The sequence below is a fragment of the Silene latifolia genome, chromosome 4 (genome assembly GCF_048544455.1).
Source record: "Silene latifolia isolate original U9 population chromosome 4, ASM4854445v1, whole genome shotgun sequence".
NCBI classification, from domain to species: Eukaryota; Viridiplantae; Streptophyta; class Magnoliopsida; order Caryophyllales; family Caryophyllaceae; genus Silene; species Silene latifolia.
Genome location: NC_133529.1, coordinates 60,190,106 through 60,203,364, shown reverse-complemented (window position 1 = coordinate 60,203,364; position 13,259 = coordinate 60,190,106). Strand labels below are relative to the sequence as shown.

Below are 13,259 nucleotides of genomic sequence, written 5' to 3'. Positions count from 1 at the left end.
ATGGAGTCCGTGAGTGTTTGTGGGCAATGTTGCCGAGGGGAGGGAGTCTTGGATTGGGCAAGGCTTTTTGTGGTTGGTGCGGCAAAGCAACGTGAGAAGAAAGGAAGTATTAATTGTGGAGGTTTGGTCACTCTTTTTGTGGCTAGTTTGGTTGGGGATATTCCTAAGAGCAACCTCAAGTGTGGGGGAATCATCTATACAATGAAGCGGGGTTGATAGAGACTCACATGATTCTTCCAATGGATACGGTTCCATGGAGTTGTCATTGGTTAGGGGAGGGGAAAGTGCAATACATGAAGCTTCCTTTGAATGGCCCCCTCCCGAGTGGACCACGTGCCCGGGATTTCTTTTGTCCCCCGGAGGGCAATCTCCCAAACCCACCCCCACCAAAAATTCGGAAGAGGAGAGCCGTTGAATTCTCCCATGATCCCCAACAAGAAGAAGAAAGAGAAGTTGAGATTATTGAGGGGGGCTTCCATGAAACCCCACACATTCCTTCATCCTCCCATCCGCCTCAAGACACTCCTATGTTTGAGGCCGGCGGTTCCTCAAGTCCACCTTTACCACCTTGGCAACACAAAATGTTTAAGTACTTTGAGGACACCCGGGGGACGTTGGAAGCGATTAGTGGGAGGGTTGAGAGCTCCCATTCTTGGCAACAACAACAAGCGCCGAGATTGGAGAGTTTTGATCAATTCCGAAGATCTTTTGAGGAGCATAGACGGTTGGGAGATGAGGCCGAAAAGGCCCAAAAGAAAATTCTTGAAGACATTGCCAAGAGCGAGAGGAGTCTCTTGCATGGCAACAACAATGTGCCAAAGCTTGGGCGGAGAATCAAGCTATGTGGCAAGAACAAAACAAGTGGCGGGAAGAAGTGAGTCAACAATTTGGGGTGCAAAACGAGAGGCACCACCAATACCTTGACGACTCCTACTATGACGCCAAAGCCCATGAAGACTCCTTTGGCCTTATTCGAGGCCTTTTCGGCATGACTCTTCACTCCAATGACCCAACCTATCAACCCACTATCGATGAACCTCAAGTTAACGCGGCCTACACAAGGGCCCAACAAGAAAGAGAAAGAAGAGAAAGAAGAAGAAAGAACCGGGGGGCATATGAGCAAGGCGAAGGCTCGGGCCCCTCCAACTAATTTTTTGAAGAAGTTGGCACTCCCTCACATTGAGGACAATGTGACATTTAAGTGTGGGGGAGTGAGAATTGTAAAATATGTAAATCGTCTTTCAAGTCAAATGCGAATGCAAAAAAAAAAAAAAAAAAAAAAAAAAAAAAAAAAACGAAAATCCCGGCTAGGTGAAAACCCACAAGGGTGGGCGCCTAGGCAAGATTGGGAAAGGTGGCCGAGGACGGGATGAAAACCCGAAAGGGCATTCCGGGCAAAATGAAGAAATGAGTTGCGAGCCACCATGAGAGGAAAGGAAAAGCTAAGGTGAAAACCCGAAAGGGCACCTTAGGCAAAATGAGGGATTTTCACCAAAAAAATCGAAAAATTGAAAATTGTAACACCAAAAAGATGGAGGGATAAGAAGGGAGTGATAAGGAGGGTCTTGGAAGGAGGCTAGAGTAGGATTTAATTTCTTTTTGAGTCACAAAACTTGTCCCAAATCGGTGGATTTTTGCTTTGGCTACTTTGGTTGTTGATTTACTTCGGAGTGTGGCCAACCAAGTAGCATGATCATACCTTGCTTGGAGTGATAAGAGGGTGATATAAGTGGTGAATTAGGATGTTTTAGGAGTTGCTTAGGCCACTTTGCTTCCACCTTGGGATAAGGTGAAAGTGGCCATCTCTTGTTGGTGATATAAGAAGGGTGGAGTTGCGTGATGAGTCGGCGTTGGGGGTGTGTCGTGTCTTGTTTGAGGGAGAAATAAGGAGGGTGAGTGAGTGAAGAGTTTGTGCAAAAACTTTGAGTCATGTCTTTTTCTTTTTAATGGGTGGTTGTGTTTTGAGGGAGACATAAGAAGGAAGAGGAAAGGGAAGAGTGGTCTTACTCTCCTACGCTCTCTTGTAGACTTCATGGTTGCTTGTTGCGGGTTTTGCTCGGGACTAGCAAAAGTCTAAGTGTGGGGGAGTTTGATAGTTATGTATTGTGTCGGTCTAAGAGGGCGATTTTATCACCCTCGTGTCTTTTAATATGGGTCTTTTGGTACACTTTTCCTAACAATTGGCAATCGGTTATATGGTGGTAACTTGTGCATTTTTACTCGGTTGGGCACTCAATCCTTATGCATGGAACCCGAGTGGCATTAGAGCACCTTTCAAAGGTCAAGGCAAGGCACAAGAGGATCACTTGTAACCCGGAAATCAGTTGGGAGAAGTAAGAATGAAGACTAGAAGAAATGAAGGCAATTGAAGAGGTCTAGCTCGTGGGAAATAGAAGTTCAGAATTGCGAGACCGTGCGCAGCCTGCGCAAACAGGGTGCGCAGGTGCGCAAAAATGCGCAGGCATGAACAGTGCTTGCGCGGACTGCGCTGACCACTTTTTGGGTTTTTCTAATCTTCTTCGTGGGCTTCTTAAGTGGAAATCTTTCTAGGTTTTCGTGAAGGCCTATAAATACCCGAGAGTTTGAAGACCTGGGATTATCACCTACCATCATATCATCTCTTTTAATCTCATTCTTAGGGTTTAATCTTGTAATAATTTAGAGGACTATTTGGATACAAAGTTGTAATCTTTCTTTATTTCTTTGGGTTTTGAAGACTATGGAAGGCTAAATCCTTCCCATCTTGGTGTAATTCATCCAAAGTTTTCAACTTTGGTTTTGTAAGACTCTTTTAATCTCCTCTTATTTATCTAATGAACTTTTCTTGTGCTTTATTTCTTATGTTGAGTAATTAATTGTTTGGGTTGGCCATCCTTGCATGTTATTTACTTGATTATTGCAAATCCTAATGAAATGGTTTAATTTAGTTGGGATTGTTGAAGCAAGTTTGTTGTTTGTTGATTTGGTTTAAAGGATTCATGCAACAAATAGGAAAGTTCATGTCTTTTGCTCATTTGTATGGTTTAATCTTATGAGGAATTGATCCTAGCTTCATCTTTTGGTTGAACTCTTAATGCTCATGCTTAGTCTCTTGTCATGGTTTAATGATTTGTTGCTTAAGCTTGAAGGATATGTGTAGATGGTTTAATTTGCATGTATCAACATCTTGAGGTGATAGTATTGGGTAGAAATTAGGAGGAGAATTATAAAAGAGTCAAGCTTTACCATTGTTGGTTACTAAGGGGGGATTGCACCAAGTTCTTTTAATTATTGATTTATCTTATTCACCAAGTGTTTGTTGTATTGCTTGTTAGACCAAGTTTGCAAATTTTACTTTGTTCCATGTCACAAATCAACTCAAAACCCCCCCTTTTTATGTCTCTCTATTGTTTGTCATTGTGAATAACCATTGTTTGTCTATAGCTTTGTCATTAGTAATCAATAGTTTACATTTCAAGTTTTTAGCTTAAAAGACCTTCTCTTGGGTTCGACCCTTACTTGCACTATATTACTTTATCATTTAGAGTAGTCTAGAGTGTAATTTGGCTTAAAAATTGTTAATTTGGTAGCTTAATTCTAGTATATTAACGACCTAGTTTATTGCTTACCAGTACCATTACAACTACTACTTGATCTTCATTTTCCATCTCTCTGATTTCTTGAGTGGGATTCTAACAACTAAAGGATGTATGTAGTCAAGTAGATTCTAAACAAGTATTTGTCTTTAGTTTATTTTCTTTCCGTTTCTAAGAAAACAAAGGCTAATCCAGCTTATTAGTTGTCTAATGACGTTGTCCAAATTATTAATTTCCCTTTTGGTTTAATTAATCCAATTTGCTTAGTTTATATACTCCGTATAGATCTAAGGAGATAAGATACGTTGCTAGGTGCTAGAGTTGGAAGTCATGTAATGATAATAATGTAGTCTAACACTGGTGTTTTAGACAGCTCGTTATTCGGTAACTCAAGTAGGAGAGTCGTGTTATGGGTGACCTTATAGCACGGTTCAGTGAACACTGTGTATGTGATGAGTGAGCCATAACCCAACTCTGTTCAACAGGGGAGCCCTCTGGTTTCAGACTTTTTGGTATTCTGCTTGTGTGTGGACTGTAAAATCGGCGCTGAGGAAAACCGTGTCTGGCACAAGCCTGAATATGAATTGCGTATCCGTTGGATTCAACAAGATAGGAGCTGAATTGAATTAGTTTGTCAAGAACATTATCAGATTTAGCAAACATCACTTCACACTGAAAAAACACATCTCTCTATTCATTCTGTACTGAAAAATCCTGCACATCTAAAACTACATCACTGTAGCCTAAATGCACATTCATTCTCATAAAAAAACAGCAATAACATGGTTCAATCCTTGAAAGTAAACAAACGGTCGGAAAGATCATATAGTCATAGCACCTGATAACAAGAATAGATCCTATACCACACGGCTCTGTCATCTCCACTTAGCCTTAAGTCACACAAGTTTGTCGCGAATTTCCTAACAGGGTTATAGGCAATAACTTCACCGGGAATGGCGAGAATGACCTCAAAATCTTCATAATACTGGTCTTGTACAACTGATATAATGTCAGCCTCATAACGTCCAAATAAAGGGTGTGGGTTTTTGGATCTGCGAGCAATAAGGGGGAAATCCATTGCTAAGACCTGTAAATCAATCCAAGTCTTCAGAAACCAACCACTGTAGTCTTCTTTCATCTCAAAGAGTTCGAAATAAGGCAGGTCGGGTGATGAGCTGCCATAGTAAAGACGGCCGTAGGACCCTCCAAAATACTCGCAGCTGACCAGGGAATGTTCTTTATTAACTGGAGGCTTAGGCATCTCTTTCAGGATCTCTGTATTAACATCAAAGTAAAGCCCTTTTGGTGTGCGTCTCATCCAGTGAATTGCGCCATTGCAGAAGACTCCCTCGTTGAAGTCCATGTCACCAGGTGCGTCAAAGGGCTTACCTGAGATGGTCCACGTACGGGTTTGATCCGAGTACATGGATATCTGATGAAGTTTCGGGTCTAGCTTTTGAACAGAGATGACTTTGTAATTAGGTGAAATTTTCGGATCAAACCCCAAATTTACAGTGGCTGTAGATATGTTTCCCATGACAGGAAAGCTAGGAAGCTGGTCGATCTGGTGTGTTGCGAGATTAGAAATGTAATACGATTGGGATGCATGGGAATAGCAAAGTAATAGCTCATTACAAGATTGTAATATTGTAAGTTTCAATTCTTGAAGAAATGAAAAATCCGGGAAGTCGCTAGTTTGAGAATTGTTGAGTGAAACATACTCAATTGGCGGGTTTTCAGACGCCTGTTTAGGGATCAAAACAAGACCAGATACCGAGGGAGGGTCAAGGGAGTAATACCTCAGGAAGTCTTGATTGGACATGGTTGGGAACAAAGGCTCTGTCAGTTGATAACCGAAATCTAGATCGAAGTTTATGTCTGGTAAAGAGAAGTAAAGACCACCTGATAAGTCTCCAGCTGATAAGTCTTCTGTCTCAATGCCGCTCTCGTCAGCTGATAAGTACTCATCATTATCATCATAGTCGACATTGACAACTGCCTTTACCTCCATTGTTAGCTTTAAATTCGTTTTTGTCTGGATGAATGTGTTTGTTACACAAGAATGAGAAATGGAGGAGATGTTTTCTCAGAGAAAGTTCAACGTGACAATGTGACATCCTCTCAGGCATATGAAAATATCAAAGTCAACAAACTCTAACATTAATCCATGGTAAGTAAACTTGTTAGAAATATCCAACATAATTCGGAGTCCAAAACTCCAAATGTTTTTGGCTTATCATATCCATGTCTGAGAATCAAGTTTAGACGCGGGTAAGCGAGGTTATATGAAGTCGGGCGTAACATAGAATAAGGGGCACACAATTTTGGCTGTGACCGCAAACATCAGGAAAAGAATGAGTCTTTGAACTGTACAACGCCAAGTAACTTCCATCTAAAAGAACTGATCAAAGTCGGTCAGAGGCTTAAACATCACAATTCACAAATATGTTAAGTTCAGTGGACAAATATATTTACAATAGCAAACTTCAATCAACAACTGTTTTATCAAGGAACCTTTCCTGTAATCTACATTAAACAAGAGACAATGTCTCAAAATATTCATACACTGAATGGGTTTTATACCAAATAGTTACATCAGAGGGACGGAACACCGGATCATGCATCTCTGTTGAGGTTTTCTTCTTGAGATTAAAAGTTACAACTTCCCCCGGTATTGATAGCACAACTTCCAAATCTTCGTCCTCGTCCTCGTCCCCAGAATGAACAACACTCAAGACATCACACTCATATTCAGAAAATAAAGGATGAAACCCAAAATGCCGTGCTATAGAAGGATATTTTGTGACTAATACATTGAGATTAAGCCTTGATTTCAGATCCCATCCCGAGTAATCTTCCTTCATCTGGTATATCTCGTAATAGTTTAGAAGAGGGCGCGAAATTATATAGAACAAGTAGTCTTTGGATTTACCAAAGTACTTAAATTTATACTGTGATACTTCCACTTCATCCCTTCTAGGAAGCTCTGGCATTTCTTGTAGCATCTCTGTATTATTCAAGTCAAGGTACAGTCCGCTGACAGTGTTCTTCAGCCAGTGAATTGCATTATTGCAGGAGACACCGTCCTTGAACTCCACATCATCAGGGACGAAAAAAGGCTCTTCAGAGAGACTCCATACACCCGTCTCAGACGAATATATGGCTATCTTGTAGTTTGACTCCTGCCCATCTACCTTTTGCAGGCAGACAACCTTGTAATTAGGTGATCTCAGGGGGTCAAACACTAAATTAAGCGCAAATTCATCATTTCTCAGATACGGGCAGCTATGAAGCTGTCTGAGCTGGCGGGTTGTTGGATTGCACACGTAATGTGTCATCTCAGATTGAGAATAACAGATAAGCAGTCCTTTGCAGGCATGTATAATTTCTAACCCTCGATAATTGAGGAAGTCGACAAATGGAAAACTGGGTTTTGTTTGATTAAGTGAAAGGGAATGAATTTTATGAGATTGGCCGGGTTGTCTAGGGATTAAGAAGAGGCCAGATAATAATGGCGGATAAGTAAGGGTGTGTTTTTTGATGAATGTAGGACTGGTAATTAAAGAAAGCCATTGTTTCGACACCCATTTACATAGAGCGAGAGAATTTGCAGGCAAACGGATGAATATTTCTGCTGTTAAATCTTCGCTACCTGCAACTTTCTCACCAGATGTTGGTTCCTCCATCATAATTGTGATCTTGAAGAGGTCATACGAAGTTGTTACATGATCATCTAGTGTTAAGAGGTAATAAACATATGCAATTTACATTGAACAGTTCTTCTCTAATACATTTGATAATGACAGCATACTAGCACATATAGTAAAACTGATAGCAATGCTTTCTATAGTTTACAGTTTTGACACAATCAATGTTAATAAATTTCTCCATATGGAAAAGGTCATATCATACAAGCTGCAGTTTAATTTAGGAGTTTTTTTTTTTTTTTTGGACAACGTGCTACAGTATTAAGATGCCTCGGGATAAAATTAAAACACAGACAATGATACGACGCATAGAGCTCTCGTAGATTCTCCAAAAGATATTTGATCAAATGATTTTCCTTCTCCACTCCCGCAATTTGATTGATAAGCTGCAAGCAGGCCGAAGAAATATCAAGATGAAGAATTCCACTGTTATGAGCCCATATAAGTACTTCTCGTACACCCAACGCTTCCGCTTGCAGTGCCGATTCAGCTCTTGCTTTTATCTGTCTACGTATAATCTCCTTACCTGTGCAGTCATATGCCACCCAGCCTACGGCCGCCTCATAATTCTGCCCCCAGCTAGCATCCACCTTAACCCGTACCACCTCGCATTTCCCTTGTGTGCTTATGACTCTTACCGGATTCCCCTCTCGTATCTCCGCTAGTATAGATGTAGACAATTCCTCATGTCCCTCTCTTATAATCCAATGCATATCTTTTCCTTCGACATGATCGCTCAAGATCCGTACATTTTCATTAACAGACTTGTATAAACAATTAGCGAGAATCTGCGGATTCGTTGTCATACCTTTAAAGATTATATTATTTCTTATATTCCATAGACCCCACAAGATCGCCACAAAAATGATCACACTCCTTTCCCCTTCTTTTCTACTATAAAGATATCGGATCCAGTCAATAATCCAATCCGTGATATTTATTGTCCCTGCATTCTCGACTCTAATTCCAAGCTCCGATCCTGCCCAAATCCTGCTTGATATCTCGCAGTCTCTGAACAAATGTTCTGCCGATTCAACTTTTCTACGATCTTCACCACACATGCAGCAAAAAGAATCTATCGCCAGTTTGCGCTTTTCGAACTCCACTCCAATGGGTAATGTGTTGGTAAGGATCTTCCATACGAGAATTTTCCATATTCTTGGAACCAGTAGGTGCCACAATTTTTTCTTGCAAAACTCTCTACCCCTGTCCCCAATCCTGTTTTTATCCTTGTATGAGCCTCTCCTTTCCATAAAGCCTCCAAAAATCAATCCGTAACCACTCTTAACTGTGTATACCCCATCCTTTGTGAGTGGCTAGAAAATCTCATCCTTCGTCCTTAAGTCACATAAAAGAATGGCAAGGATCCGTGTCGCATATCATCTGTAAACAAAGATCGCACAAAAGGCTCATTCCACTTATGCCCTTCCTGCAACAGTTGACGTACTTGTAAATTTGCCAACTGAACATTTTCAATGTCCAAGAAAAGGTCCCTTGGTTCGGGGCATCGACCCCCACCCATTTAGAAATCTAAACATTCAAGTTTGACTCAGACCCCGATTTCCACTCCGTGTTCTCCATAACTACCTCAAGCCCATAAAGAATGCTTCGAACACCCCACGATGTGCCTGTGTCCTTAATTGGTTTCATTCCATCCATAAAAACATTCCCTCCGTCCAAACACCTTTTTTCTAAAAATCTTACAGAAAAGTGATGATTCCCCCGAAACTAATCTCCACCCATGCTTTGCCAGTAAAGCTTGATTAAGACACTCAACATTTCAAATTCCTAATCCTCCCGCACTCTTTGGTAAGCTTAGAAATTTTTTACTACACCAGGGAACATTTTTTCCTAATCTACATCCCATCCACAAAAATTGTGCCAAAAGAGAATTAATCTTTTTAGCCACACTTACCGGTATTTTGAAAACCGATAGAAAGTAATTTGAGAGATTGGAGAGAACCGATGAGATTAGGGTAAGCCCTTCTGCCGGTGATAGAAAAATTCCATTCCATGACGAGATTCTTTTTGTGACATGCTCTATAAGTGCTTTAAAAATGTCTTGCTTTGACTCTTCAAATTCCGCCGGGATACCGAGGTATTTACCAATACCTTTATTCTTTTTAATATTCAACGCTCTCATAGTCTGTCACACTTTAGCCAGGTATTAGGACTAAAGACAATTCCTGACTTCTCCCAATTTAGCCTTTTCCCCGAGGCTTCACAGTACTCCATAAGGAGTTCCATAAGTTGCTTAGCCGTTTCCCCTTTATCATGAAAAAAGAAAACCGAGTCATCCGCAAAGAAGAGATGAGTGAGCTGTCTAACTCCCCTACACAATTGAATCCCATGAATCAGCCTCAATTCTTGTGCATGTTCAATATTCCTAGAAAGCACCTCCATGCAAAGAATAAAGAGGTATGGTGACAAAGGGTCGCCTTGTCGTAGCCCACATTGTGGCTTGAACTGGGGTAGGGGCACCCTATTGAAAAGGATCTCATAGCTAACTGAAGTAACACAACTCATGATGAGAATTACCAACTTATGTGGGAAGCCAAATTTAACAAGAACCGCCTCAAGAAAATCCCACCTAATCCTATCATAAGCCTTACTCATATCAGCTTTAAACGCACAACATCCATATCTCCCTTTTTTATACTTAGCTATATTGTGAATTGCTTCATGCGCCAGTAAGATATTATCACTAATATTCCGCCCTAGTAAGAAAGCATTTTGAGTTTCACTCACCAGAGAACCCATTACCTTGGACATTCGATTAGCTATGCATTTTGTTACAACCCGCATTAACACATTGCATAAACTTATAGGACGGTAATCCGAAACCCCTTCTAGATTTTCCGTCTTTGGAATGAGTGTGATGAAAGTTCTATTAATCTCTCGTAGGACCCTACCCGAATTTAAGATGGATAACACCGCTTTTGTAAAATCCCCTTTGATCGTAGACCAACATTTATGATAGAAAATTGTTGGAATTCCATCTGGCCCCGGGGCTTTGAGAGGCCCCATTTGAAAAACAACACTACGTACCTCTTTAGCCGTGAAAAGCCTGGCTAAGCGATCCGTTTCATCTTGTGTAACTCGGGCTTTCAGATGTTTGAGAACATTTCTAAAGGCATTCCTGTCCCTTGTCTCCATATTATCCCTGGATGACATTCATCTATATGACTTGTTTTATTATTTAAGACGGATATGTCCATATTAATCAAGAGTTTGTGTAAATTTTAACATTCGTACGATGTCGAAGTATTGTTTAGCTTAAGGTTAATTTTGTAACGTCAAAGGTTCAAACGCTTGAGCTACTCGTTCTATGAGAGTATAATTTATTCGGTTAATCTAAATCAAGCATAAAAACTGAGTCGCATGTGTATATTTGAATGATTTGCTATACTATTGCTCAACCCCAAAAAAAAATTTGCAAATGAGGGTTGTGTTGAAACGATTATTAGAGAATGGATCCACGTTAAATCAGGAGCAAAGTCGTTACTTCAAGTAGAGAAGTAGTGACTTTCCTCTATACATACTCGTACAAAACAACATAGACTTGGAGAAAGTAGATAGTAATTCAAAAGTTAGAAGTGGACACAAAGTTGAAAGCTACAAAATCAGCTACTTGTCGATTTCGGGTTCAATATCCATCCAAACACAGGGTAGAGTAACGTGTTCGAATGAAATTACACCATTCTCCTCTTGTTAGAGTATAAAATCGATCTTGTAACTTCAACCATTAGTTTAAACTTTTAGTTGACATGATTTCTCGACATGGTATTAGAGTCATGTGACCCAAAAGTCACGGGTTTAAATTTCAATGCCTCTCATTTCTAAAGTGAAATATTAAACAATAGGTATTGGGAGGCAAAATAGAATTTGGAATTACAACCCTCTTGACATTTCTTAAGTGCATTTGGATTAGCAGCTCTTTTATTATAAATATATACTTGGAGAAATAAAGTATACACTCACATTATTATGTAAGGTCTCGTAGTTTATTACCCCCTTTCATTCACCCGAATTATATCATACTATCATAGTGAACGAGGGAGAATAGTGGTAAACGACCTCTTTTAAAATTTGTCTCAAGCCACATACATCACAATTATGCATAATTTATTTTTACACTACTTAGGAAGATTTGTAGATATGAATCTCGAATACCAAACCCTTATATCTAAAGTCTTAAAAACAGATTTATTTAATAACTAGTATCTTTTTATTTAAAACAGATAAATGGATAATTGAATATATATATATATATATATATATATATATATATATATATATATATATATATATATATATATAAATAGGATCCTGTGCGAACCTAAAGTTCGGTGCGAACTAAAAATCCCAACCCCTTACTCAATCAGATTTAGACACTCCCGTCATTTTCCTTTCTCCCACTAAAACTCACTCTCACTCTCTCTCATAACTAACGACGACGGCGACGGATCTTCGTCTTCTCTGCGACGGTGACGGCTCTACGTCTGCTCTGCGACGGTGACGACATATCTTTCTTCGATCCTTACTGTATGTTTCCCCCTTTTGCAACCCTAATTTTTCCCGATTTTCATTGTTCAACTGCAGTTGTGATTATTTTTCCCTTTTTCATTATTATAATAATGTTAAATTTTCATTTTCACAAGCTATTAGTTGGTACAACTGTTCAATCCTTTATTGCTGTGCATTTGTTGATACAATTTTAGTTCCGATTATTTTTCGAAATCGATTATGCGGAACCTAGGTAGTGAAAGCCTGAGTTTATCTTGTCAAGCTACATAGAATCCTTTATGTTGTCGTATACACTCATTCGTTATGCTAGATACACCCTATTAACTTGTATATTTCCTTAGATTTCATCTCATTCTCTCGTATTTTTGTCTTGGGGTACGTAGATACGGTTTGAAATGCTTTTAGAAACACACCTTCAAATGGCTATATACACTTTACTTTGTCATTGTTAGACATTGTTTACAATGTTGATTTTTGCCTTACTTTTCTTTTTCATTTGTTTTTTGTATTCCCATCATTTGTGAGAAAATATTGGCCACCATGGACAATGTAATTTACCTTTGACTCAATGAACCAAAACCAAAAGCGTCGTCTATATACAAACCCCGCAATTTATTTGCTCACCCTAGATACAATCCTTCACATAGGTATATACACTCAATTCTCAAGCTAGATACACCCCTGTTAACTTTTGTTTGGGTTGCTAGATACAGTTTGAAATGCTTCTAGAAACACACATTTAGGTGGCTATATACACTTTTTAGTCCATTTTTTATATTCGTCGCTTACACACATTTTCGTAATTTTTTGTGTCACTAATAGTTCTATTTTCAGTTGTTTCATATCCAAGTATGGCAACTTGGTGCAATGGTTGTGTTGTCAATCTTCTTGATGAGGATCAACAGTCGTTTCGTGCCCTTTATGTCAGTGAGAAACAATCAGCTATGGGTTTCTGTTTTTCTCCGTTAAGGACGTTATAGTGACTGGCCGTCACTATCAAGCATATGATTCTGTGTTTAATAATCAAGATCTTATGCATAAAATCTTCTCTAAAATTGATCTTCATGAAGATAAAGCACATATGGCGCTCGTATGTCAAAATTGGGCTCAACTGTTTCTGATACACCCAAGTGCACCTGGTGTTAGCATGGCTTATTGGCTTACTGTAGACATAAATGATGTGAATGGTGTTCGCATTATTATTCGTAGGGGTCCTAGAATAGTCTTCCAAACATGCAAATGTTTCTTAACGGAGGATATGATTGCCAAATTCTTAGTGCATTTTCAAAAGCAAAAAATCCATCTCGTAGTACTCATCTTACCTGTTCTTGATGATGTTGCACGCGCCAAAGTGAATGAGTCGTTGCATGCTTTAGCTGCTTCTAGTGAGGAACGAGATAGAGCCATTGGCATTCTTTGCGGACTTACTAGTCACTCGTGACAACATATC

At 39.5% G+C, this 13,259-nt stretch overlaps 3 protein-coding genes across 3 annotated transcripts; all 3 read right to left on the bottom strand.

The window, feature by feature from the left end:
• Positions 1–1,301: 1,301 nt before the first annotated feature.
• On the bottom strand, positions 1,302–5,589 carry LOC141653522 (F-box protein At5g07610-like). Its single transcript, XM_074461314.1, has one exon. The coding sequence runs from the start codon at positions 5,584–5,586 to the stop codon at positions 4,405–4,407; it is 1,182 nt and encodes a 393-aa protein (XP_074317415.1). The 5' UTR covers positions 5,587–5,589; the 3' UTR covers positions 1,302–4,404.
• Positions 5,590–6,093: 504 nt separating this feature from the next.
• LOC141653523 (F-box protein At5g07610-like) lies at positions 6,094–7,465 on the bottom strand. The gene has a single exon (XM_074461315.1). It carries the CDS (start codon positions 7,262–7,264, stop codon positions 6,107–6,109), a length of 1,158 nt encoding a protein of 385 aa, XP_074317416.1. The 5' UTR covers positions 7,265–7,465; the 3' UTR covers positions 6,094–6,106.
• Positions 7,340–8,535, bottom strand: LOC141651564 (uncharacterized). Its single transcript, XM_074459269.1, has 2 exons — positions 7,533–8,535; positions 7,340–7,419 (listed from the first exon to the last, which is right to left on the bottom strand). Exons 1-2 carry the CDS (start codon positions 8,533–8,535, stop codon positions 7,340–7,342), a joined length of 1,083 nt encoding a protein of 360 aa, XP_074315370.1.
• Between the last annotated feature and the right edge of the window lie 4,724 nt (positions 8,536–13,259).

Excerpts from the sequence above, each read along its gene's own strand:
- LOC141653522 (XM_074461314.1), bottom strand. The coding sequence starts at position 5,586 with ATGGAGGTAAAGGCAGTTGTCAATGTCGACTATGATGATAATGATGAG.
- LOC141653523 (XM_074461315.1), bottom strand. The coding sequence starts at position 7,264 with ATGATGGAGGAACCAACATCTGGTGAGAAAGTTGCAGGTAGCGAAGAT.
- LOC141651564 (XM_074459269.1), bottom strand. The coding sequence starts at position 8,535 with ATGGAAAGGAGAGGCTCATACAAGGATAAAAACAGGATTGGGGACAGG. Across the intron at positions 7,420-7,532 it reads GCATCTTAATACTGTAGCAC|AAAGCATTGCTATCAGTTTT; the intron begins GTTGTCCAAAAA and ends TGTAAACTATAG.